General features: G+C 41.0%; 1 protein-coding gene across 1 annotated transcript; it reads left to right on the top strand.

The window, feature by feature from the left end:
• Positions 1–2,324: 2,324 nt before the first annotated feature.
• LOC311008097 (uncharacterized protein) lies at positions 2,325–26,134 on the top strand. The gene is made up of 27 exons (XM_084001532.1): positions 2,325–2,583; positions 7,386–7,510; positions 7,706–7,920; positions 8,015–8,114; positions 8,560–8,784; positions 8,887–8,958; positions 9,083–9,189; positions 9,313–9,497; positions 11,621–11,778; positions 11,883–11,983; positions 12,074–12,220; positions 12,679–12,813; positions 12,900–13,126; positions 13,726–13,866; positions 13,951–14,019; positions 14,113–14,228; positions 14,324–14,348; positions 16,311–17,274; positions 21,694–21,900; positions 22,776–22,903; positions 23,032–23,134; positions 23,514–23,743; positions 23,941–24,157; positions 24,250–24,357; positions 24,800–25,057; positions 25,794–25,919; positions 26,015–26,134. The coding sequence occupies exons 2-27, from the start codon at positions 7,393–7,395 to the stop codon at positions 26,117–26,119; spliced, it is 4,587 nt and encodes a 1,528-aa protein (XP_083857658.1). The 5' UTR covers positions 2,325–2,583; positions 7,386–7,392; the 3' UTR covers positions 26,120–26,134.
• Positions 26,135–26,180: the final 46 nt, after the last annotated feature.

Here is a 26,180-nt window from a genome sequence, read left to right on the forward strand (position 1 = left end):
ACAACTAAACAAACGCCACTCAAGAGATAGGCTACATTTCTTCAGAACTTGATCGAAAGTGTGTCGAAGCCTCTACTTTGTCTCACTTGTTTGTGTCCCCAGAAATACTTCTTCCATTGTGTTTTTGCAACACACGTGTTGTCAGATCGATTAAGTTTTTTTGTGTGTGTGTGTGCGTGCCTTTTGTGTGTTTGTGTCTTTCGTGTGTTCCCTGAAAGCAACACTTTGTAGGTTACCTGGTACTGGTACACTAGTTCAGAAGGGCAACTGTCTGCTGTGTGCATCACAGAGAAGCACAGTAACCTACATGAATTTGTTGCCGTTGCCTTTGCCAGTACTGTGGCTGTCACTGTTGCCAGTACCGTTGCCCTTTCCGGTACCTGTGCGGTTGCCAGTACCAGCGGTGCCATCGCCGTTGTCTATAGCTCGTCTCCAGAGCTCGCCAGAGCTCTGAAGGGGAGGCTGGCTGGCCGTGCTGCCCAGCACAGGGCGCTCATGTGTGTGGGTGAGAGGAGCAGGGAGGCTGGGCTTGAGCTCGGTCTCTGGAGCTGAGCTGAACTGCAGTGTACCAGGGCCACAATGGCGTTGTGTATCCTACCTGATCAGGAAAGTTACATAGTGCAGTTTCAGCCAGCGCGACCCCACTCAGGCTGCAGCAGCGGAACGATTCAGATTTAGAAACTTTATTTTAAATTGGACATATGGAAATATCCCTTTTTGAAGGCTCTTTGTATATATTTAGATGTTTGTCTTGCCTTCCGGCCCCCAAATTGTGAGAATTAACACACACAAAAATCTGTAATTTGCAGGCTGCCTAGGTTGATATTCATGTGGTTTTACGAGCTGTTCCCTCAGTTGACAAACAATGATGTCATTAGTTTTCAAATTTGCATAATACCCTACCTGTGAGATGGTAGAGGGGGCAGGGCGGGGTGAGCAGTGGCTCATTTGCATTTAAAGGGACAGACGCTGAAACCAGCCATTCTGAACAGGGCTGTTTTGAGTGGATGAAAAGAGCTGTGATGTTTGATCCTCTGGGTATTTTGACCGGAGCATGTCACAGACATGTCTTGAAGACACATGAGAACTATTATAATTTGTGGAAAAGGGGCATAACATGTTTCCTTTAAGGTCGAAAAACGACATAGTGTTGCTTTAAAGCAGTACTAAAGAACTTTCAGTTTTGGTTGAGTTTGGCGGCGCCTGTGGACCAAAGCGGTAGTGTTTTGCCTGAAGGAAGACTCCATTTCCCATGAACACATAGTGTTAAGCCCAAGGGGGCAGTTGTCGGTCTGAGAAGTGAAGCTCACTTCCGCATTCAAAAAGCTGCAATCCCCCCGGCTGTCGCTGGGGGCTGGCTCCAGAAGGGAGCAACTCCAATCGAGCCCCATGTTAAAATAGCCGATTTTACAGCTTAAAAAAACATATTTACAGCCTGGTACATTTTATTTTTTTGGTCTCAATCGATAGTTTCTACCCCCGCACACACTCTGAGGGGGGTGAATTTTTTTTAAACTCTACCGTTTTACTATTATTAGGGTTAAAGTTCTGGCCAATCAGGGCGCAGAACCGTTGAGCGACAGGTCCGGCGACCGCTGCTACGAGGCCAGTGGGCGGGCTCTCGGCCGGCCAACGGCCGCACCGCTCCAAATATGGCAAGTAGAATCCAACATGGCGCGGTTCTAACCCCCGTAGTAGCGGCACAAAACAGACTCCCCAAAACCAATGGGTGACGTCACGGACGCTACGTCCATTCTTTTTACAGTCTATGGTTAAGCCCTGTAAATATCCTGCATTAAAATTAACAGAAGACATCAAAACTAAGTTTCTGTTTCCAGTGGATCATTTCAAAGTGAAAACACAAACATAATCCATTGCTAAAGTGCTGTTTTGCCTGTTCCCTCCTTGTTGTGACTCGCAAAAGTGAAAGTGAAACTTAAGTGAGAGCAGGGTTCCTACCATGCTCCTCAAAGTTGCTTAGTGCCAGAGAAAGAGATACAGACCCCCTCAGGCCACGACAGAGGTGTCATTCAACTTGTTGTAAGTCGATGTATCATCACAAAAGTTATGAAAATATTTTATGAAGGTTGAAAAGTTCCTTAGTGTTGCTTTAAGTTGTAGTGTTGAGCTGACATGGCCTCCCACATACAATAGTTTATATTTAATGGGGTTGCCTGTTACTCCAGTACAGTAGGTGGCAGTGATGCTTCTGGCTCGTCAGTCGCCATCCACCATTCAACTGCGACTGCATTCAACAAAAACAAGGAAGAAGAAGACGAGGATGCAGAAGAAGAGAGAGGAAACTATGCGGCTGGTGGTCTGATTGGTGCAGACGGTCAGACTGTTTCCGCTGCCTCGGGCCAGCAGATGTAGGCTGCTCGCTGCCCCCCCTTCCCTCTTCCCTCCTCTGTCCCTGTGTGTGGTGAATTAGTCCCGCACAATCTTACAAAACTGCGTCGTCCGAGGAAGACTTTGCTGGACTTGCAGAGATCCAGACCCGGGGCCGAGGTGGATGGCTGTGTGAGAGCGACACAGAAACTCAGAGAGCAGTCAGTCTTTGTCCCAACATCCACCAGCTCTCAGGTAGGACCAACGTGCAAGCAAAACGCAAGCCTAGCTAATGTTGTGGGGCTCTGATCGATCATTATTGATGACTATTGGAAATGTAACGACACGGTGGGGAAAAGTGGGGATAAAAACAGAGAAAAGATGTGTTGGATGTCTTATAAAATGTCTATATGTTGCTCAGGGAATCGGTCCCGAAGCTGGGTGCAGCAGTTAGCTCGTTAGCATTAGCCACATTGCTGTTAATAACATGAAAAACACAACGCCAAGCTAGCATGCTAATGTTAGCTGCTAGTTTTTGTGGTATAAACCCCAGAGGGCGTTGTGCTAACAAGTTTTCTTGATTTTCAAACAGTTACACTTAAGATTCAGATAAAATCAATCAATCAATCAATCAATCAATCATCTGGTTGTGAAGATAAAATATTTACGCACACCGATGATGATGAGTCAAAACTAAAACTAAAACATCTTGAGCACCTTCATTTCACCAAACAGTCCCACTAGAAGACAGCCTACCTACCTGTCACCTAATAGAAACATAGAAACATAGAAACAACGACAGATTTTTAAAAAGAAAAGAAAACCCTGTCTATAATGTTTTAAAAAGAAATGTGTCCTCATCTAGAAAAGGCTTGGACAGCTGCATCAGCCATCTCCTATGGCAACCAGTCCTGACGCCATCTTGGAAGATGTTTTTAAAAAAAAAAAAGCTTTGTTCCAGTTTGTCTCATTTTTCCAAGTCAAAGGCATCTCTAGGCAGTTGAATCAAGTCAACTGGACTTAGTTTTTGTCTTGTAGACCCAGTCTAGTCTACACAAACTGATGAAGCCATTTGGACAAGGGGCGTCGCGTCTTCAAGACAAAAACTAAACCCAGTTGACTTGGACCAATTGCCTTTCCAGTAATAATAATAATTGTCATTATTGTTAAAGCAGAAGTAAGTGATCCGGTCGTTTTGGCTAACTTCCTGTCAGCCGATGGAGTTAGCAGTCCCCGCCCTCGTCCCTACGTCAACACATTCACGCGCATCCCTTGGCTGCACACACAGAGAGGACCGCCCCTTTATGCCGTTCTCTCTCCTCATTGGATAAAGGTTGTAGGATACAAGGAAAGTTTTCTCCTCGGCTTACAGCAGAGCAGAGTGACTGCCAGTGTGCCGTGTTTCAGACCAAACACTCTATATAAGTGATTGCCGTCAGAAAATATAACTATTTAAGACTTATATTAACACAAACATTCCGCTTACTTCTGCTTTAATGCCAGAATAACCACAGTTTACGCTGCGTGGCCTCTGACGGATTCAGTCAGTGTTTCCTGGAAGAGAGGCATTTGCATAACTTGTTGACGAGGCTGCGCCTGCACTAGTTGGTTGTTACAAAAAGGAAACTAGTTAGTGTGACTGCTGAAGCAGTCACACTATTGTTCTTCTGTTTGGCCATTTTCTTCCGCCTTTTTACGGTCTTCTTCTAGTCCTTCATATTTTGTGCTATTTCAACAATTCATATATCAAAACGTGCAGCTTTTTTTGAACTTTATTGGCATTACTTTTCTCTTTTTAACTATTTATACTTTTTCAAATATTTAACTTTTTAGATGTTGACAGTGTGCAGATCATTAACAGACAACAGTCTTCTTCACAACTCCACTGTAGTGTAGGGGTTAGGGTGGCTGCTTGCCAACCCTAAGGTCACTGGTTCGAATCCAAGGGAAGAACTCTTGTTATGTTATGTTGAATTCTGCTCTCCTCCCCCGCCTTCAATTGGTTACAGGTGTTTGTTATCTCCTTGATTACTCATACCAGTTTGCAGCACATCATCACATTACAATGAATGACAACAGTCTTGAAAGCAGTGTGCTCTCTGTAGCCGAGTGGCAGAGTAAAGGTTTAGTGATCATATGGTCATGGGTTCGATTCCTGCCTTAGTCATTTCACATCATTGCTTGACTTTTGATTCCAATTATTCAGCTGTCATTGGACAGTCTTTGATTCCTCATAGTATAAAGCTCATTGTATCAAAGGTTTTCTTTACCCCTCACATACTGTCTCTGTCTGTAGCCTAGTGGTTAGCTTGCTGGTCTGGAGACCTGAAGGTTTGCTGGTTCAAATCTTGCCTCAACAACAATTATAGTGAATTATTTTCCCAGTTGTCCTCTGTTGACTTCTGATAACTTGCTTCATGTTGAAACTGCTGCTCTCAGCCTGAAATTCACAGAAATTTTCATTCTAAGTCATTCAAGCTTGACTCTCAAGCTTTCTTGATGTTAACTGTGTGTGCACCGTGGCCTAGAGGCAGAGTGGAAGTCTAATGACCATGAGGTTGTGGGTTCGATTCCGACCTTGGTCAAACATTTGTATGGTGATCACTGCTTGCACTATTTGCTAATTCTGCAACAGCGTTCAGTTGCTATCAGCAGTCACACCATTTCCATTCTTGGAAATGCTTTTTCTAGTTTTATACTGTTCTGCTTCCTCTAAAGTGACAATTATCAGTGATATGATCGTTACTGAATCCACAGAAAATGTAGTGTCGTCTATCTACAGAGCATATTATTGTCTTTTGGACGTTTGTTTTGGTTTTTATTGCTCCACTTTCACCAAAGCTGCTTTAACCACAGCTGGTGACCGCACAAACCCACTGACAGACAGGCTGGCTGTCAAAGTTTAAGGGGTTTGGCAGATTAACAGGCAGAGACATGACTCCACCTGACTGTCATTGTTTCTCTGACTGTGTCTGATTGATGTGTAAGATGATAATGTCATAACATGTTGCCTTTACTCCAAGTGGTTAAAGAAATCTATGAAAGCAGCAATAAAGGTTTAAAGGTTTTTTTTTAGGTCAATTGTTTCAGGTGCCCGTGTGCATAAAATCAATTTTTATCAACAATGTTTAAAGCAGCAACTGGCTGCTGTGTGAAAAGAAAGGGTAGATGTTGGACTTCCATCAGACCAGAAACGAGGGCTCCAAATTAGTGAATGCCACTTTGTGTATGTCTATTGCTGCCTAAACAACTTATGAAGTGGACAGTATTGTTGAGATTTTGGGTCTTTAGCTGTAAGAGTTTGTTTACGGCCAATCAAAGAACGGTAAATGTTATTTAATTTGATCTTGCCATAAAAAAAGAGGAATGAGTGTCATATATTATAAAGGTTGTAGTTGTGTTGTTGTAATGGGTTAAGGAGTCAATTTTTCATACATCTCTTCAATGTCCAGCCACTGAACGATAGTAGGAGGATCCTCTTTTCATTATTTCCTCACGATTAACCTCTTGGTTGTTGCCAATAGAACAAGACTGGTTTAGAAGTTCACCATGTTGTGTGCCACAACATATTTGTGATATTTTTTCAGCTGCCTGTTGCTGAAACATGATTCTGGCTGCTCCATTATTGCCCTAAGGAGCTTCCTCCCCAGAAATATGTTTTCTTTAGCAGATAAACATAACATTAGGCAGCAGATACATTTAATAGTGGCTGCTTTTGGGGGCCTGATTAACAGCAGTAACTCTATAGACTGATGGGTGGATGCATAAAGGGATAGTTCAACATTTTGGCAAATTTGCCTATGGCCATAATCCCTATAGTCATAGGGATAGGTTCATAACCTTTAATTATCCATGCATGTTGTTTTTAAAGGGGCCGCGGGGCAGAGACATGAGCTGCTCAGTGAACACAATGGAGGTGAACAGTCCCTCATCAGACTCATCAAATAGCTACACAATCCAACAACTCCAAAACACTCTGGGGGACAAGTTGTGACCTGCACATTCACCACGCTATGAAATAGTCATATAACATTACGAGACAGAGTTGTTTTTTGAGGCAAATGCGCAGCCAAAACTGCATTCCAGACACGGCTGCTGGGCGGAGTGACTTCAAAAGTGCAAGTAGTTCTGAGTATTTGCTTCATGTGTCGTAACGTTAGATAATTATAGATGATTATTTCATAGCGTGGTGAATGTGCAGGTCACAACTTGTCCACAAAAGCGTTTTGGAGTTGTTGGATTGTGAGGGAGAGGGGACCTGCACTGTTCACCTCCATTGTGTTCACTGAGCAGCTCACGTCTCTGCACCGCTGATCTCAAAACAACATGCACCGATAATTAAAGGTAAAGAACCTACTCCTATGACTACAGGGATTATGGCCATAGGCAAATTTGTCAAAATGTTGAACTATCCCTTTGTCAGTGCAGCAAAATTAAAGCTACAAACAACCTGTAACACAACACTCTCTTAAGTGAGAGGCTCACCTAAAAATAAGTGTCCACTCCATCCAAAGAAACACCTGCTGCTCTGGAGCAATAATACAGATTGTGGTGCAGCTGCAGCCTCCGGCCGAGACCCGACCGAGAAGTCAGCATAAACAATGACAGGAGGACACTAAAGCTAGAGCAGCCAAACTCAATTCAGCCATCATACAGTTGTTTCCTACATCTGGGCTTTTCCTACCATGACATCCAAACATCTTTATTGAAAAAGACCTGTTTACTCTATGATTTATAACTATTTTCTTTCTCATATGAGTACTGACCTCTCTGCTATCTGTTGGGTCCGAGACTACATTGTTAAACCTGAAAATGTTGACAATTGTGTCTTGATTTCCTGTTAGGTGTATCAAGATACATCCTACACATCAAAATACATCATGTCTGTTGTCATTTCTTAAGAGTTTATCAAATTATTAGCATTAGTAGATTTCTTTTGACCAATTTTACTTTTCAGTTCAGCTTCCTTCCACAGAATTAGTTGTGACCTGACTAAGTTGCTTGTAGCATTTATCTGGTCATTGCTTTGTAACAATTATTGCATTTGTGTGTTGCAGCTCCAAAATGTCTGAACTTTTTATGGAGTGTGTTGAGGAGGAGCTGGAGCCGTGGCAGAAACAAGTTCCTGAGGTTCATTTGATCGAGGACGATGATGATGAACCCATATTCGTCGGAGTGCTCTGTATGTCATAGCCCATAATTATATTAATGTTAGACATTAGAATCACAATAGGAAAATTATTTGTTGTTACAATGAATATTTGCTCTATTTTGCCCATTTGTCCTCCAGCATTTTGCACATAATCTCTGTCTGTGAGGAGGTTTCTTGTCTTGTTGAAGTGCTTATTTTGGTCCACCTGTATGTTCACATTCACAGCTAATACTCCAAAGGATGCTAAGCCGAACCCTCCACCGCCACCACCTCAGAGGATCAGTGAGGCGAAACCAGAGCCAAAGCGTCTGGCTCCTCCGCCGGCCCTCAGCACCTCACCAATAATGCTGCCACTGCATGTGCTTGGAAAAACACTGGATACAGCAGCACCCAACAGTCTGTCCACAGTGACTCCGCAGCCTGTTATTGTCAATAACCAGGTATTGTTGCATTAACTTGTCGAATAATTTTGAATAATAAAATTGTTCTGAATCAACTCTGTAATGAAGTTATGACTTCCAACTTTTTTTCCAGGGGTTTATCGTCACTTCTCCACAAATGGCGAACAACAGTGACTTTATTGCCTCTCTGGGGTCACATTACCCCCCTGGGACATCATTTACAATTGTACCAGGTAAACCTGAATATAATATTTCTAAGCTGTGCATGCATCTTCTTCCTCTGGTTTTTGTAGCACAGTAGAAAAGCTGCTAAACCTTTAATTTACAGGCCGCTATGTCATGTTTTTCATAAAGGCAAAAGATTACACATGTTTTTGGGAAAGGCCAGAATTTTTCTCCACCAAGTCCTTGCAATTGACGGTTATTTCTGGGCTATGTCTACGCATTACGCAATCAATCGTTATTTCTTGGCTATATTTCTCAACATTACTATGAAATAACTGTTATTTGTAGGCATTATGACGCAATTAATTGTTTTTTCTTGGCTATTTCTTGACACGTAATTAGCAGCTTGTAAATTTAAAGGGTTACCAAAAAGCTTTATCAGAATATTTTTACTTAAATGTGGTAAATGTCAGATTTGTCTCAGATTAGTGTTCTCCTCTCTGTTTTTTTCAGCTGGTCAGCAGCAGCTTTTTCAGCACGTCAGTCAAGCCACGGTGGTTCCTGGTGCCGTCCACAGGCCTCAGGTGCAACAAATCAGCAACAATGTTGTGACACTGTCTAACGTCCAGAGCCCGGCTGTGTATTCAACACAAGCTAATCAGCTGCAGCCCGGCCGGCCCAACACGCAGCCTCTTCAGACTTTCTGTCTGCCTATACAGACCAACAGCACCAACAGAGGTAATTTTGTGTATTTAACCACTTACCACACTTGTAGCTCAATCATTTAGCAGTGACTGGAATGTAAATGCATTTTTCCTACATTTAATGGATTCTATACAGATCAAAATCCAGTCAAACGATTGCTACCACCACAAATGGACACCACTCCCAAAAGAGCAAAGCTTGATGCGGGTAAGTGTCTGTTACCACAGGAATTTTATAAACACTGTCATGTATGTTTATTTCTGTAAACAAACCTCAAAACCTTTTGTTTCAATATCGTCTTACTTGTAACATCTAATTGTTTCTTTTATAGGACCAGCAAAAGTAACTGTCCGAGTGGAAAACGGGATTGTAAAGCAAGTGTGCCCCAATTGTAAAGACGAGTTTCTTACACTAGGCGCCCTAAAATTTCATCTGAAAGTGAGTAAAGCTGTTGTAGAACATACTTCACAAATGGAGAAAAAACACACAAATGTACATATGCATCTTTGTTGAAACTAGTGAGACACTGAAATATTCATGTAAAACATTTTTTTGTTTCAGGGTTGCAGTGCAAATGTTGAAAGTACAACTTCATCAGGTCAGAACATGAATGCAAACAAGCGCATCATGCTGGTCTCAGAGTTTTACTACGGCCTGTTTGAGGGAGATGGGACCAAAGAGTCGCCCAAGACCAACACTACATTCAAGTGCCAGAGCTGTTTGAAAGTTCTCAAGAACAACATCAGGTATGACAATAGTTTTACTTAAGTAATATGATTTTTCCCCTGTGTCATTGTCTTTTTTTTTTTTTTTTTTGCTCAAGTAACATGTCAACTAAAAAATATGAAATACGGGCACAGTGCAGCTCTGGATGTTGCATGCAAAAGTCCAGTATTTTCTTTATTTTAGCTGTTGTCCTTTACCAAGTATCTGTCCCTGAAGCTGCTAAATGCTCAATGCTCCACTTTGTTCATCAGCTCGACTCTGTAAGTGTTTTGTGTTTCTTGCTGCAGCCAGAAATGACTGCAAAGAGAGTAGTGAGAGTAAACTGGCCACAGCGTCACAATGTCAGCACTGCAGACAGCCAAACAAACACTGAGGTGAAACTTATCTTGCAACAATAGGAGCTGCAGATGCGGGTGATAATTCTCTGTGTTGTAGGATTTGCTAAAAGTGAAACCTTTCATATTGTCACATTGTTTTCACTTCTTTTTTTTGCATACACATGGTTGTGTGTATCTGACATGGATTTAGGCTGCAGTTTGAGTTTCCATTTTTAATAAACCCATCGTTGAACGTAAATGTGAGAAGAAGACATGGTCCAAACTGTCCACACACTAAAATGAAAAATCTCCCAGACGGCAGACTGTGACTTGAAGGACCAGCTGAAAACAGATCTGTCCAATAAAGAAGGAGTGGACATGTTCTGGGGCCCTCATTGCGGTTTTCCTCTTAGATGGATGACGGTATCGGACCGTTTTCCCTCTTGGGCCTGAAGATGAAAAATGACTGCTAGTTTAGGTGGTGTAAGAACTGTTCCTTTGATTAAATAACTTCTGCCTCTGAACATCGCAAAAAAAGCTTCTGTAAGCTTCTTTTAATGGGCAAACACATTTGTACTGCAGCCGCACTCTCACAGCCGGGGTCACAGGTCATCCACATAAAAATTTCTATTAGGGGAGCTGAGGTGGCAGAATGTACGGGCTGAAAAATGGGCCGTGCCTCGTCAGGGCAGCTGTGGCAGGTAACCGTGGAGGTTGTCGGTGCAGCCGCGGAGCTCTACATCATTAGGCAAAATAAAAATCTGTGTGTAATTGCTGATATTATAACGACCATTAGACGTGCTTAGAAACTGAGGTGCAAAGAGAGTACTTCATTTATCTTTAAACCTCTCGGGACCTGGTTCATAACCACGACATACACACAGGCCATGCATATTAATTTTTTTTCCCCCAACAGCTGACATTGGTTTTGTTTTTGGTACGTCTGACTTTTTATAACTGTGAAAACCACTTCAAGTTTCTTACAATATCTAGATAAAGATACATTTTTTTCAGTTTTTTGATAAATTGCCAAATTTGTTTAGTTTTTTTCATATGAGACTTATTAAACGGTATCTTCTTTTTAGCTCTGCCCTCAGAGCAGCGTTATTCCATTTTGGATGAATGCCATGTTTCCTAGTTTTTATAAGACGGCACAGAAAGAACAACCACAAGTTTGTAATTAATGACGAAGCAGAAAATCGGCTCAGCTCTGAACTCCATTAACTTAAAACAGTGAATTGGTTTGATGTTACAGTCTGTTGGGTTGTAGAGTGACCACTGATCCTGTCCATGGCAAAAAAATATCTTCTTAATATCTTGGAAGCTGAACTCTGTGAAGCTTGTGTTAGAAATAATTTTTTAAAGGTTTGGGCTTTGTTACTAATAGGTGTCTGTGCTCCGCAGTGCTTTGGCAGATAAACATGTAAAATTACTCATTTTATTTCCATCCATGTTTTCCATCCTGTAAGTTTTTGTTTTTGTTTTGTTTTTTACAGCCCCCATGTTTAGTTTAGTGGTTTTATTTCGATCTTATAAAAACAAGTACAATTGACAAATATAAAAGTATAGATGCAAAACAAAACACCACAAAGCAATACAATGCACTTTGACCGAAAAGGTGTAGGCTGAAGCATCAGCTTATTTTGCCTACAAAAACCTGCATATTCTACATACAACAGTTTATGAGCACACTGGTATTTATAATTCAGTTTTATATTTATTAATAATATTATTTTTGAATAAGTTTTGTCAAGTGAATCGGTGGTCTCACTCAGCTGTCGGCTCACTGGTATTAAATGTTTCTGTACCACCTCTGTGCCTTGCAGGTTCATGAACCATATGAAACACCACCTGGAGCTGGAGAAGCAGAACAGCGAGAGCTGGGAGAGCCACACGACGTGTCAGCACTGCTACCGGCAGTACATGACTCCGTTCCAGCTGCAGTGCCACATTGAGAGCGCTCACAGCCCCATCGAATCCTCAAGTACAGCATGACGACCCCCTGAGCTCAACGTGTAGACCTGACAGTTTAGTTAAGAGTCTCAGTCATTATTTATAATTTTCCTTCTCTTTTCCTTTTTTTTTCAGCCAACTGCAAGATATGTGAGCTGGCGTTTGAGTCGGAGCAAGTGCTCCTGGAACACATGAAGGATAATCACAAGCCCGGGGAAATGCCTTATGTCTGCCAGGTCTGTTGCCTCTCGCTCAGCTCTGCTTCGGTTTAACATCTGAAGGAAAAAAAACAGTGCTGAAACTCTTTTTTGTTTTTTTTTCCACAGGTGTGCAATTACAGGTCGTCTTTCTTCTCAGACGTGGAGACTCATTTCAGAAGTGTCCATGGAAACACCAAAGACCTGCTCTGTCCCTTCTGCCTCAAAGTTAACAGAAGTAGTCACATGTACATGCAGCACTACATGAAACATCAGGTATAATGTTGAATTGTATCCAGTCTTTTGTAAAGCTAGTAAACTTTTAAATGTCATCTCAAATGTAACACAGAGCTGAGTGTTTCTCTTTCAATCTCCTGATTCTGGAGATTCTTCAGAGTTTATTTTTGCAACAGTTTGAATATCATTTTGGTTTTGTATTTTTAGCTCCAACTGCGAGGCTGGATTGATTTGGTTTTCTGCCCAGCACCTTGCTGTAATACATAAAATATATACAATTAAACCTGCTTGAATGGAGCAATAAATATAGTCAAAGTAGCACCAAACAAAATTAATTGCTGCTCTATTAATAGAAATTAAAGCTGCTGCTTGATCTCATGCTTGTTAGACTTTTTCAGTAAATCCAAATTAAGTGTTTCAGAGGTTGGTCTCTACACACACTGCTTGTTAATCACACCTTTGTGTTTCTACACTGTGATGTTTTTTTTCTACTTTAGAAAAAAGGGATCCATCGCTGTGGAAAATGCAGACTGAATTTCCTCACCTACAAGGAGAAAGTGGAGCACAGGACTCACGTCCACAAGACTTTCAGAAAACCTAAAGCCCTGGAGGGCCTGCCTCCGGGTACAAAGGTCTGACATGACTAAATCAGCATAATCATTTTTGAGCCATTTATTTTTCAACTGATTAATATAAATCTCCTCCTTCGTCCTTCCAGGTGACCATTCGAGCCTCCCTCACAGGAAAGACGCCCTTAGTGCATGTCTCCCCTGAGCGATCCGGCCTACCTTCAGAAACGCCAAGTCTCAGTCAGCAAATGAAACCTCCAGTCAGCGTATCCAAGTCCAAATCAAACCACACTGGAGCAGGAAAAAACAAGACGGCCCAGAACAAAAAGCAAGACAAAACCAGCTCGAAGAACAACCTGGCACTCAGGAGCCTCAGGTTTGTTAATCGGCTTTTTCCACTTTTGCATTTCTTTTTTTAATACACACAAACAGGTAAAATCCATTATATCCAATGTGGAGATTATTTTTGACGAATGGGCAGTGGCTCTCGGACGGCTTGGAAAAACTGGACCCCCAAAAATAAATCATTGAAAATCCCAGACACGTCCATTTTTTGGGCCCTTTGAATCCCCCAGAATCCCTCATCTCATCCTGGCCCCCATCTCCTGGGTATTTATGACAGCAAATTAATTGATGTTATTAAAGCCTAGCAATACACAAAGCGGCTAATTGCTAATTTTCCAGACACACTTAATTATTTTGGCTAAAAATATGGATAGCAGATAGACTGAGATCTCCTTCAAAATGGGCTAATTGGGCTGAGTAATCAAAAACATACTGGTTTCAGTCACATGATGAGAGACGCTTCACATCTCACAAGCAGGTGAGATGATGAGATGGAAAGTACAAAACCTGCAGCTGTCTGAGTTTACGGTTAACAAAGGTGATAGGTTATGGATTTGTGGGAAAGTCCTTCTGATGTCTATCTTAAACTTTGTCTCAACCTTTGTGCTGTTTCTCATTCTCAATTTGCAGAGCTGACAACCGACATCACACGTGCATCGAGTGCAACACAAACATCGACCACTTCTTTTCTCATTTCCCGATGGTTTCGAACTGCGGCGCATGCAAATATCGGACCAGTTGCAAAGTTTCCATCGGGAATCATATGATCAGGTGAGTAACAGTTCAAACTGGATCAATATTGTAGCACCACTGTATTTATTATCTTGTGACGACTCCTCCTTTTGTGTTTTTTAGATTTCACAGTACCATCAAAAAAAACAGATTCTTCAAAATGGATCACAAGAAAAATGCATCTACATTAAAGTAAGTAAACGTCATAACTTGCACAACACAGAATTCAGAGTTTTCTGTTCTGAAATCGAACATGACGGAGGATTTGTTTGTTTTTTCCCTCAGATTAACCCTGGTGTGTCTCAACTGTGACCTCCTCGTGGATGCATCAGGTGGCGACTTGATGACCAAGCATTTAACTGATCGACCAAACCACGTATGCAAAGTCATTCAGGAGAAAGGTAGGTTTTTGTCTCCTCGTGTACCAGCTGAGTGATGGTGGGTTTTGTTGATTGATTTAAGTTTCTTGAAAAGTTGTCTCTTGTGTTTAACCCAGCAGATGCCAAAGCCAAAGATCGATTGTGAGTAGAAAACTATTGCCGACGTCACTGTTTTCCATCTGTTTGTATTTAATATATCAGAAAATACACTTGACCAATACTAAAGAAACATTTACTAAATCCAACTTAACCCAGCGATTTCCTATCGCACATCTGTGAAGTTTAAGTATCAACAAAAAGAAAAAGAAAGTCAAGTGTCTGAAATAAGAATGACGTCATTTGTTTTGACTTTCCTCAGCCTCCTGTGATTAGTAAAGTAACATTTATGTGTTTCAGTGGTAGAGTCCCTCTTTATGGTACCAAAACAACACAGTCTCAATATATTTGCACCTCAACTTTCCCTTAGATGTCCAAAACGGCTTTCAAATATTAAAATTGGTTTGATATTTGTTTTCTGTTTTTGGTAATACTTGATAAGAGCCTGTTGGTGACTGCATGTCAGCAGTGTTTCCCCTACCACTGTTGTAAAGGCCTGAGGGCTGTATCACGAAGGAGGCTCAACATAGCCAGGCTTTGTGTTCATGATCCAGCTCAACAAAACCTAAAGCCCCAGTCAGAGTTAACAACTTGGTTTGTTAAGTCCGGCTCTCAGCTTTGTGCTCTGTGCACTTTCACATCAAAGGAGGCGTTAAGCATCATATGATTGAAATACCAGCAGATCAGCTTTTGGAGTTCCAGGGGGGGTCCGGCTGGCAACGGATTTTCATTTAAATAAATAAATACCTTCATACTGCTCGTCCGTACTGACCCAAGTGTCCTGAAGCCGCGACATGAAAAATTGTTAGGGAAAAATTTATTTGATCTCTGTTTTTAGCCTTGTTGTAGCAGTAGCTCCCATTGGCTCTGTTGATGTTGTCTGGGAGCTACTGCTACAACAAGGCTAAAAACAGAGATCAAATAAATTTTTTCCCAACAACTTTTTCATGTGGCGGCTTCAGGACACTTGGGTCAGTACGGATGAGCAGTATGGAGGTATTTGGATGTTTCATAGTGTGTGTATTGGACGATTCAAAAGTGAACTCTATAGACCAGAGCAGCTTTTTTATGCAAATGAGAATGACTGATGCATCCTGGGTAATTTAGGGGCAGCGCCCGGCATCCCTCCATTGAAAAGTTCAGCCTAAAGTGGCTTGACAAACTAACTAACAAAAAGTTGGCTATTAACAGGCTATTTACAGACAACACTTAGCCAAAACCTACCCGGTGATTCGACCAAATACGTGTAGATGTCTGGGTAAGAAATTTCTGGCCACTTTGTGGAGTCATTGATCGTTGTGGGAGGCTAAATGAGCATACCGGTAGATTAATTAATTGTAATTTTTCAAGATAGCGTGAACGGTGGGTTTCAAAGAGGGTGTCAAAATAATTATGAGACATAGTGCTACAAAAGAAACAAAAAATAAAACATTCAAATTGATTGTTAGTGGCTTTTTGTGTTTTGATGGAGCGTAGACTAACTGAGTGCAATGTAAAAATGCCGGGTGCTGCCCCTAAATTACCCAGGATGCATCAGTCATTCTCATTTGCATAAAAAAGCCGCTCTGGTCTATCCACCGCCATTATATGAAAATCAGTTGTCAGTCGGACCTGGTCAGGACCAGGTTATGAGCTAAGCAAAAGTTACCATGGTGATTCAGCCGGGTTAAAAGAGAGCCACCTTTGTGATACAGGAAAGCCTGGCTTTAGACTCGACATTCCTCACTAACCCACTAAACTCACTCCGTAGTACAGCCCTCTGGCCACCCACCAGGCCGCCAATGAGCCAAAAAGGAATTGTTCTTACATATGCCGGCCTTAAAATTTGACACACATGAATTAATATCAACAGGCTACTACTGAATTCACCAGCGCACTGTGAGCTCGACCGACTACATCCTTCGTTTTGTAGGAATCGTTTTGGGCCATTGACGACTGTTTCTAGGGGAAATACTGTGTTAACCTGAGCTGTGCCTTTTGTTATGCTGTGTTCCTCTTTCCATGCAGGCAACTGATCATTGGACAGCCAACAAAGGTCGTGTACGTCTTGACGTCAGGACCTAATCAAAAATCCAAGGAGACGGGCTTAAAGGAAGTTGTGAGTGCCACACCTGGAAGTGTTACCATGGAAGAGGAGAAGCAGATGTTACCAGCAGCTGATCAGAAAAACGATCCCACAGAAGAAGAAAGCGCCAGCGAAGGTTCCCCGAAGGGAGAAGCCAGTTGGTCTGCGCTGCCCGCTACGTCGTCTTCCTGCCAGTCGGACGCGGTTCTGGACGTCAGCGATGGGTCCAAGGAGAACTCGGAAAGTCCAGATGTGGAAATGAATTCCGAAAGTCCAGATGTGGAAAAGAACTCTGAAAGTCCAGATGTGGAAAAGAACCCAGAAGGTCCAGATGTGGAAATGAACTCCGAAAGTCCAGATGTGGAGAAAAACCCGGAAAGTCCAAATGTGGAAAAGAACTCCGGAAGTCCAGATGTGGAAAAGAACTCCGGAAGTCCAGATGTGGAAAAGAACCCAGAAAGTCCAGATGTGGAAAAGAACTCCGGAAGTCCAGATGTGGAAAAGAACTCCGGAAGTCCAGATGTGGAAAAGAACTCCGGAAGTCCAGATGTGGAAAAGAACCCGGAAAGTCCAGATGTGGAAAAGAACTCCGGAAGTCCAGATGTGGAAAAGAACTCCGGAAGTCCAGATGTGGAAAAGAACCTGGAAAGTGCAGATGTGGAAAAGAACCTGGAAAGTGCAGATGTGGAAAATAACTCTGAAAGTCCAGATGTGGAAAAGAACCTGGAAAGTCCAGATGTGGATAAGGACTCCGAAAGTCCAGATGTGGAAAAGAACTCTGAAAGTCCAGATGTGGAAAAGAACCTGGAAAGTCAAGATGTGGAAAAGAACTCCGGAAGTCCAGATGTGGAAAAGCAGCTCCCTGTCGAAGGGAACGTCCCTGAGAATAAAGACCAGCAAACTGAAGCTGAATAACTAAAGTCTGCAAAGTTAAAAACAAAAAACAAAAAAAACCCACTGCTTTGAATTTTCTTTTACAAATATCAGTGCTATGATGCTGTTGCTTTGGCTGCTGGTATCTTCTACTGCTACTAGCCAAGATTTATTTGCTTGGGAATTTGGTTTCAACTTCCTTTAACTCCTCTGCCTTCCCCAAATTTCTGTAATGTATTTATAAATAAAAAAAATGTCTCCCCTACAACTTTATAAAGTATCTAATTGGAAAAAAGATTTAAAAAAGATTGTAGCTCTTTTAATATTTCATAAATGTTTCAAAAACTGGTTGATGTTGTCCTTGAAGAAACCTCAGCGGTCATGACGAGGACAGTGTTTGGCTGTGCTCCTAATGCCCAGGGTCAGTTTTGGATAATTATATTCATTCAGTTCCAGGAACAAAAAAAAAATCAAATTTTTCCTTAGAATCAATTTAGTTTCAACAGTAAAACTCCATTATTCTCCAAGTTAAAATGGTTGTTTTAGATTTTTAATCTGTGGTTTCCCCTCATTGTATAATGTGTTAAGTTTTTTTTTTTTTTTTTGTGATCACAAGCAGTTCCCTTTGAATTTGTGACAAAAACATACAGTATTACTGAGTATGTATACACCATTTAAAGGTAGTTCCTGGTTTGTGGCAGAAATATTGGTCTATAATTGATGTGAGACAGGTGTATTGTTAAGAGATGATGGTGTGAATGTATCAGTAACTACTATCTCAGCACACAAAGTTGCTTTAAAACAATGAGTAAATTAAGTAGTGCATATCGAGCAAAATATTAGTATGACATTTTATTCCCTAAGGAAGCGAATGGTAGCTTTGTGTGGCTGGGGCAAAACATTAAAAGTTATCAATGGAAATGGACACAAGGAGGAAAAATGACCACCGCTCTCTGAGGAATGAGCAAAATAATAACTGTCTTAGTTTGACTGTTAAGTGCCAGCTTGTAAAGGAAACATGTACACATTAGGGCGCAGGTGCTAAGCACGTCATGACAACTTGATTAAATGTGTTGACTCATCATGTCCCAGCTGCCAGTTGCTTAAGTTGCCTTTTATTTTGCATTTATCGATAAAAGGCAAATTCCCAGTAGCTCTAAGAATATTTTATACACTGCGTTTTGTTTACTTTGTGTGGCTGACGATGTCAAAGTCATTGTTCATATAGATTTTTAAAGGGTTAACCCTTTGTATATAAAGTATCGGTAGAACAAGCCTGTAAATGCATCTATGTCTATGATGACACTGTAAATGTAAAACCCACCCCAAGTCTGTTTTGAATACATTCCTCTAAAGATATACTGTGTTCCCCTTGGGACACACTTTTCCTCAGAGATCTGTCAGTTACAGGGTTTGGGTCAGTGTTTTTCTGTTATGTAAATAAATCTTTAATACAAGAGGTTTGTGTCTTTGGCTGCTCATTTTCTACAGGTTGTTCTCTAAAACAGCCACATCATTAGGTCCAGAGGGTCAACGGTGAATTTCACAGACCTCAAATGTCTGGACATGGGAAAGTACTGCTCTTAAATTAATATCTTACCTGTTACATTAGTTGTTTTTTTTCTGTGCTACTTTGTATTGACCGGTACAGCAGTTTTCAGGGGAAGCTTCAAAGCAGCGTAAAAGGTTTTCAGAAATTTTACAGAGCAAAAAATCTGTCTACAGAAAATTATTAGAATATTAATAATCATTAACTACAGCTCTGTATAAATTATATCATAAATCACCAAAAAGTAATAAGTTAATAAATCTAAAGTACTGTCACTCACTTCTGTATTCATTCAAGGAAGAATAAGCAGGCCTAGTAGGGTGTGACAAGGTAAGGTAACATTTAAAATTACTTCAAAGACTTGTTTGTCTTGTCTTGACTGTATTTACTAATGTTGGCATGTTTGTATGTAAAAAAGTCCGATAACCCATATGTCTTCAAGGATTCAAGGAGGCTTTATTTGTAATTGCCACAGCATGTAAAAACATTAAAGGTTGAATATGTAGAATATTTATTAAAAGCTATATTTTTTCAAAAATAATACATCCATGGGGCCTTTAGAGGGGTACAGAATGAAAGTATTGCTTTTCCACAAAAAATTTTTTTTTAGTCTGAATTATTATTTTTAATTTTTTTGACGGGCTCGACAATGACTTTCTGTCAACGTTCTGTTTACATTCGTACCTGCCTGTAGCCGGCATGTGGCTCAGTTCTCAGCTGTTTTCCTGCCTCCTCCCGGTCCTATGCGTTTGTTTCCAACCAAGCCTTTTTAATAATCAATCGGTGGATCAATGGATTATCATATAGGGTGACATCAGGTAAATTGGGCCATCAGGTAAAATGAGCCAGTTAAGGTTTGAGCCTCCTAGCTTTTTAAGTTTTAACAGGCAATGGCTGTAAATGATTTCAAATTGTTGCTACAACTGTACTTGACAAAAAACAATAGATTTGAGTGGTCTCTGGTTGCTGTTTTGGGTGGGACAATGCTTTATATCCAGCCTGCTGAGGAGAAGTGTGCGAAAAGTGGCCTGGCAAACAAATTTCACTTGAAACTGATAAGGTTGATAACTCCGTAAAAAAACAGATCTACAATAAAAAATGTGATTTATAATACACATTGTGATTCCCCCCATTGGGTAGAATGCATAATTCTTGCTAAGCTTACTTATTTTTAATTTAAATGCATTTTTTGTGGGTGGCTCAATTTACCTTAATGCATCATGGTAAATTGAGCCATGCATTTCAGCTAAAATGGGCCACATACAAAACACAGTCTTACACTGAAGTTACACAGAAATTGAGGGTGCAAAACATGTTCAAAGTTAGATATATATCCAAGGTTGGTCAGTGCCACTCATGGTGCCATTAGCACTGTGGGGGAAAAAATGGCATCTATAATGTCACACACACACATACACACACAGTAAAAGAGCCTATAACATAGTCAGTTAACAAAGAGCATAGCAACAACATGATCATGTAATTTTAAAATGCATTTTAAGATTAAAAAATGTCTTCAACCTCTTATGTATTCACTGTTAATGTTAAGTTTAGTGTTGTAGTTTAGTAGTAGTGTCAATTAATTATTAAAATTTTAATGATTTCTGCTAAAATTACTGTGTTGTTCTCTCTTGGCCCAATTTAACTGAACGGCTGGCCCATTTTACCTGAACCTTCATCGTACCTCGAGAGGGAATATCCCGATACTTTAACTCTCATAATTCCAAAATAATTATACTTTTTAATTTTTTTTTCACACAGAAACATTTAAGAGACCTATGTCGATTTTTAAAAATATCAATGGATTTCATGCATAGCGTTTTTGATGGTCTTATTAATCGTTTACCAAAAAGTGGCCCATTTTACCTGACTTCACCCTACTTGTTAGGATGGGTGTATTTGTGTAGTCTTATCTGTCATAAACACGTTTATCGTCGCGGACTTTCGGTGCCACGGAGCTTTTTTCCAACTTGAGGAGAGCAGTGACAGCGGAGGCTCTGAGCAGCAGCGGTGTGGAAGCAGAGAGCCTCCACTGTCCCTGTAACAAGCTACAAGTCATTTATTATGCTGTTAATGACGGTAAAAATGAAACATAAGGTAAATATCCTGCTTAGCTCTCCTCCTCTGCTGTCCTCTGTTCAGAGCGGAGTCCCTAGCAACGGCCCGTTTTACCTAGCAACGGTCTGGCAATCGACTGCTGGAATTCTTTTTCTGTTGTTGTTCTTGTATTTCTACATAGTCAACCTTTAAGGGAAACGAAATATCGTTTTCTCTTCACTCCCACATAAAAACACATAACATATAACAACACAATATAACATTTAGGAAAAAAAGTATATATATATATTTTTTAATCAACAGCATTTAAAAACAGATAGCAGTACAGTGCGTAAAAAGGACCAGAAGACAAGGTCAGTGTAACAAAAAAAAAAAGTGGTCTGTATGTTTTCAGCATGGATGTTTTCAGGCGATGGAGGTCCAGTTTAATTTTCCCGGACCTGACGTCACTGCCATAGCTCATTGTGATTGGCTGGGTGTACAGCGACGCGGTGTTTCCAGGACAACGAGACGCTAAACAGTCGAGCAGCGACACCTCCGGTTCAAGTATCGACTACAGGTGGCTAATTAACGTCTCTTTACCGTCTGCTGTACATCTTAACATCTACTGTACAACTTCTACAAGTTTAGTTCAAGGAAATCCACTGGTTTAAAGGGAGTAAAGTCAAAACATCGACGAAACTCAGGACAAACATGGTAAAAATCCTCGTTAGCAAACCGAAGTTACAGTTAGCTGGGGTGCTAACGTTACAACAAACAGAGCGGTTAACATGGAGCCCGTTGCCGTTCACCTGTTTCCATTGTTTTATCCGTCGTGTTTTCTTCTCTTTCCCCCCGTGGTACAGAGTCGTAACTGGACCTACAGCCACCAGCAGAGGCTGATCGCCCAACGCCAGATGCAGGAGCAGCACCGGCAGCAGGAGATCAGCCGTGTGGACCGAGAGCGGCAGCTGGTGGCCGGTCTGCGGGACCAGGAGAGCTCCGAGAGGAGGAGACACCTGCGGCAGATCCAGGAGCTCAAGGAGAGGGAGATGGAGAGCGCCCTGCTCAAGGTATCTGTCCTCTCTGTTAGAGATAGTACACACAGGGCTCCTGACTAACTCCGTTTTTCTTTACTGGGAGCACAAATTTAGGGGCACAAATCAACTTTTTATTCATGATCCTCATACACCTTGGCATGACACCTGTAATGACAGATTCCATTATTTGAGTGTTTAAAAAGACAAACAAACAGCAAATCTACTGGTTGCACATGTGCAAGTAGATAAATAATAAATCACTTGCACTGTCTCAAATTTTAGGGGCAAAATGCAGTATTTCCCCAGGAGACAGGCAGCAGAAATGACCAGTTAATTCATTTCATTAGTTGACCTAATAGATGATTTAGTAAATGTATTTACACTTTGCGTCATTTTATCAAACAAGTTATCTAATACCAGCCTCTCAGATGAGATTGTTTGCTAGTTCTTTGTGATAGTGAAGTCGACATGTGCGTGTGTTTGACAGCCGGGTAAATCTAAATATGTTAACTTTGGCTTCAAAGAAAAGTAATTACTTTTTTACTATGAAAAAATAACAGATATGTCAAATATGTCAAATTGTACGACTACAGTGCTCTTGTGATGGATTTAAGCTTCTTTGCCCAAATATCCTATGTAATTACTTGGCACGCTGAAAAATTCATGCAAAAATATTCATGCAAATTGATAAAACGTAACTTCTCTGATTAGATTTAATTGCTGTTCAACCTAATCAGCAAATTAATAAATGTTAGAGCAGATTGAGTATCATGACAAACATCTCCACTGAGGCAACAACTTGTCTGTTTTTGTTGGATTGATAATCACTGGTAAAACAAGTCAAGGTATTGTATGTGTTCTGTACCTGAGCTCAGGAGCGGAAAGTCAGAGTTACATTTGATTTGCAGGCAGAGGAGGAGAGAATTAACAGGGAGAAGCAACTTCAACAGGAGGAGCGAATGGCCAAAGAGTTGGCCCGCATCAACCATGAGAAGCAAAGAGATGAGAAAATGAGGCAGTACATCAAAGCGAACAGGTACACACCTCATTACCTTAACTTCCTATATATCCTGGGTTAGTATTCAACTGCAACACACATTGCTTTGTGCAGTTTTTACAAACCATGCTCTACATAACTTATGTTTCAAACTTTATTCTTTTTAGCACAGAGCTTCGAGAACTGGAGTCAAAACTAAAATCTGCATATCTGAACAAGGAAAGAGCTGCACAGATCGCAGAGCATGAGGCTCTGAGGCTTGAGACAATGGTGAGCACTGTCCTCGTTGATTTCAATCAGTTACTACTTGAACTTGATATATATAGCAGATACTTTAGGGGACTGCGATGGCTAAAATGAATTATGTTCTGTCTGTTCAGCTATGGGCTTGTGTTTGTCTGACATATGTAGAATTACACCAAAAAAAAGTGATTTCATCTTATTCCTGTTAATGACAAAGGAATAGAAAGAAAGTATTGCATTTCTTCTTCCTATAGGTTTGGATGCTTTGAGAATAAATTTCTTTTCACTTAATTTTCAACTACAATGTTATCTTAATTTTAACAGAAAATTACAAAAACAAAAACCATAGCTCTGTGTTGATGCCTACATATATACCATGTACTGTGTATTCCTTTTCTTTCATTAGCGTGAGGAGGCAGACTTTTCTCGTAAGATGAAGTACGAACAGGCGCAAGCAGCTGTGGAGCAGCAGAAGCTGGAGCAGAAACGTCACGAGGAGATGGTGCAGTATCAGGGAGAGCTGGAGCAGCAGCTCGTGGAGAGGGAGCGCAAAAGACAGGACGCCTATGAGGAGTTCCTCAAGGAGAAGCTCCTGGTGGATGAGATTGTCAGGAAGATTTATGAGGAGGATCAAATGTGAGTCCCTCATTACTAGTTTTAAACTGCTTAACGTGAGTCAGTGAGTACAATAACTTTGTCCTTGCTTAACATTCAAGTTCTTTAGGAGCAAAACCTGAAGTGAACTCCACGGTTGGTTTCCTTGTACAGGAAACATGAAAACTGCAGTAGTTTTAAAAGCCTTTTTTTAAAGAAGTGTTGTTGTTTTGTTGAAGGGAGCGTCAGCTGAAACTGGAGAAGGTCAGAGCCACTCAGCAGCACATCGATGAATTCAAGAGACAACAGGCTGAATGGAGACGCATGGAGCAAGAGAGGATGGAAGAGGAGAACAGACGCATCATGGAGTTTGTGGCCCGTCAGCAAAACATGGAAGAGGACAGGATGGCTAAGATCAGAGAGAGGGAAGAAGCCAAAGACCATCTCCTTAAAATGGTTGAGATAACTTCCTTTTTTGTCATCCATTCCTCCCTTCATTCAGTGACACATGCTGGTTTGAAATATCACTCCCTTCTCTTCTGCTCCAGCTGTCGAAGAAGATTGAAGAGGAGAAGCAGCAGCGTGAGGAGATGGAGCAAATCCGTGAAGAGCTTTGTTTGGAGGAACAAGAAGAGGAAAACAGACGGAGAGAAATTGTAAGGATCAGTACTGTTCAGCAGTTCGGGCTTAAATACATATGACAGTTGAGATAAGATAAGGAGATATCCCAAAAAATATTGTGTTTAGGGCTTTATGTAATGATTACTCATTTGAACATCTACAACCAGAGCTGTTGGACATTTTGCATTGTCGCTAAACAGTGACCAATCAGAACCAGTTAAATATTCGTTGTAGAAGTTATAATCGAGGTCTTGCTGTAATTATTTTGAAGTGACAGACTCTTTAGTGACACATTCTCAATCTCCATCACAAACCAAACTGAATCTGAGCAACTAGAATAGGTGTCGCTCTCAATTAACAGGTATTTTTGCTGCTCTTTTTATACGCTCCCTCTGTGAACACACAGAACAGAGTAGACTGTCCTGTGTTAATGGGCTTGACTTCTCCTAAAATCTTCTTAAAATGTTCCTCCGACAGGAAGCGATGGAGAAGAAGATCAGACAGCGGCTGATGATGCAGCAGACCTGCCAGGAGCAGCTGGCGTTCAAAGAGATGCAGAGGCAGGCGGAGAAAGAAGAGGAGGAGGCCTTCAGGAGAATAATGATGGCCAAGTTTGCCGAGGACGACCGGATCGAGCAGATGAACGCCCAGAAACGACGCATGAAGCAACTAGAGCACAAACGCGAGGTGGAGAAGCTGATAGAGGAGAAGAAACGCCGGCGTGAGGCTGACATGGTATGAACTACGCTTGTTTGTACAGCTATACATCAGGAATAAGGTGCTGTAGTTTTTAGGGTACCGATAACCGATAACTATCTGCTTCTCATAACCAATGCCGATAACTGATAACATAACAGTTATATAATACATAATACGTTTATATATACGTACACACCTGAGATTAAGAAAGGCTAAGATGTTGTGAGTAAAGATGAATTTAACATTATAGCTTTGCCTCTGAATTAACCAAATAATATAACTGACATTATGACAAAAACAAGAACAGTTATGGCTCTTCAAAAATGTTTCAAATAAACTTTCAACTTAGGGAATGAATGGACTGAAAATGAGCAAAATCAAGGCAATATTGACTAACTATAATTGGCTCTAATAATCTGTAAAAATTGTCATTATCGGACTCATCTGTGTATTTTGGCCGATAATAATCAGCCAATATCGGGCCGATAATTATCTCTACTGGTAGTTATCATGCTTCCCTAGTAGTTTCACTACGAAAGGCAACAAGTAAGCAGATTTTATCTTGCTGTCTGATGTTTATTTGAAATTACTGGGAGTATGACAAGAGAAATTGGAGTCAGAAAGATTACTAACAGATTTTCCCACAGAGTTTTATTTGAGCAAATTCAGTGAAACACATTATACATAACATGTGGTGCATCTGTATCAACTTTTCGTGGTCACTTTTAAACAACCTCCTTTTGATAACAATACTTGAATCGTTCTCTTCAAGGAACTGGAGGCTAAAGAACGAGCGATTGAGCAGGAGAGGGAGGCGCTGCGCAGACGGATAATTGAAGACGAGAGGCAGCAGCTTCTCAAACGTCACGCCACAAAACTCCTGGGATACTTACCAAAGGTTTGTGGCCGTGTGTGAATCATAAACCATTTTACACAGCTTCACCTCATCTGTAGATCAAACGAGTGTGTGACCATCAGCGTATCTGTTTTCAGGGCTTACTGCGCGAAGACGACCTGGATCACTTTGATGAAGACTTCAGAAAGAACTTTAAACCACGTCCGCCTGTCTTTGAAGACGGCTGGGACGGTGAAGATTAAACCTTGTTCTTCCAGTCTGCCACTAGAGGGCAGCTTAAGGTTACACTGATAACTCTTTGTA

The sequence above is a fragment of the Trachurus trachurus genome, assembly GCF_905171665.1.
Source record: "Trachurus trachurus genome assembly, chromosome: 3".
Lineage (NCBI taxonomy): Eukaryota > Metazoa > Chordata > Actinopteri > Carangiformes > Carangidae > Trachurus > Trachurus trachurus.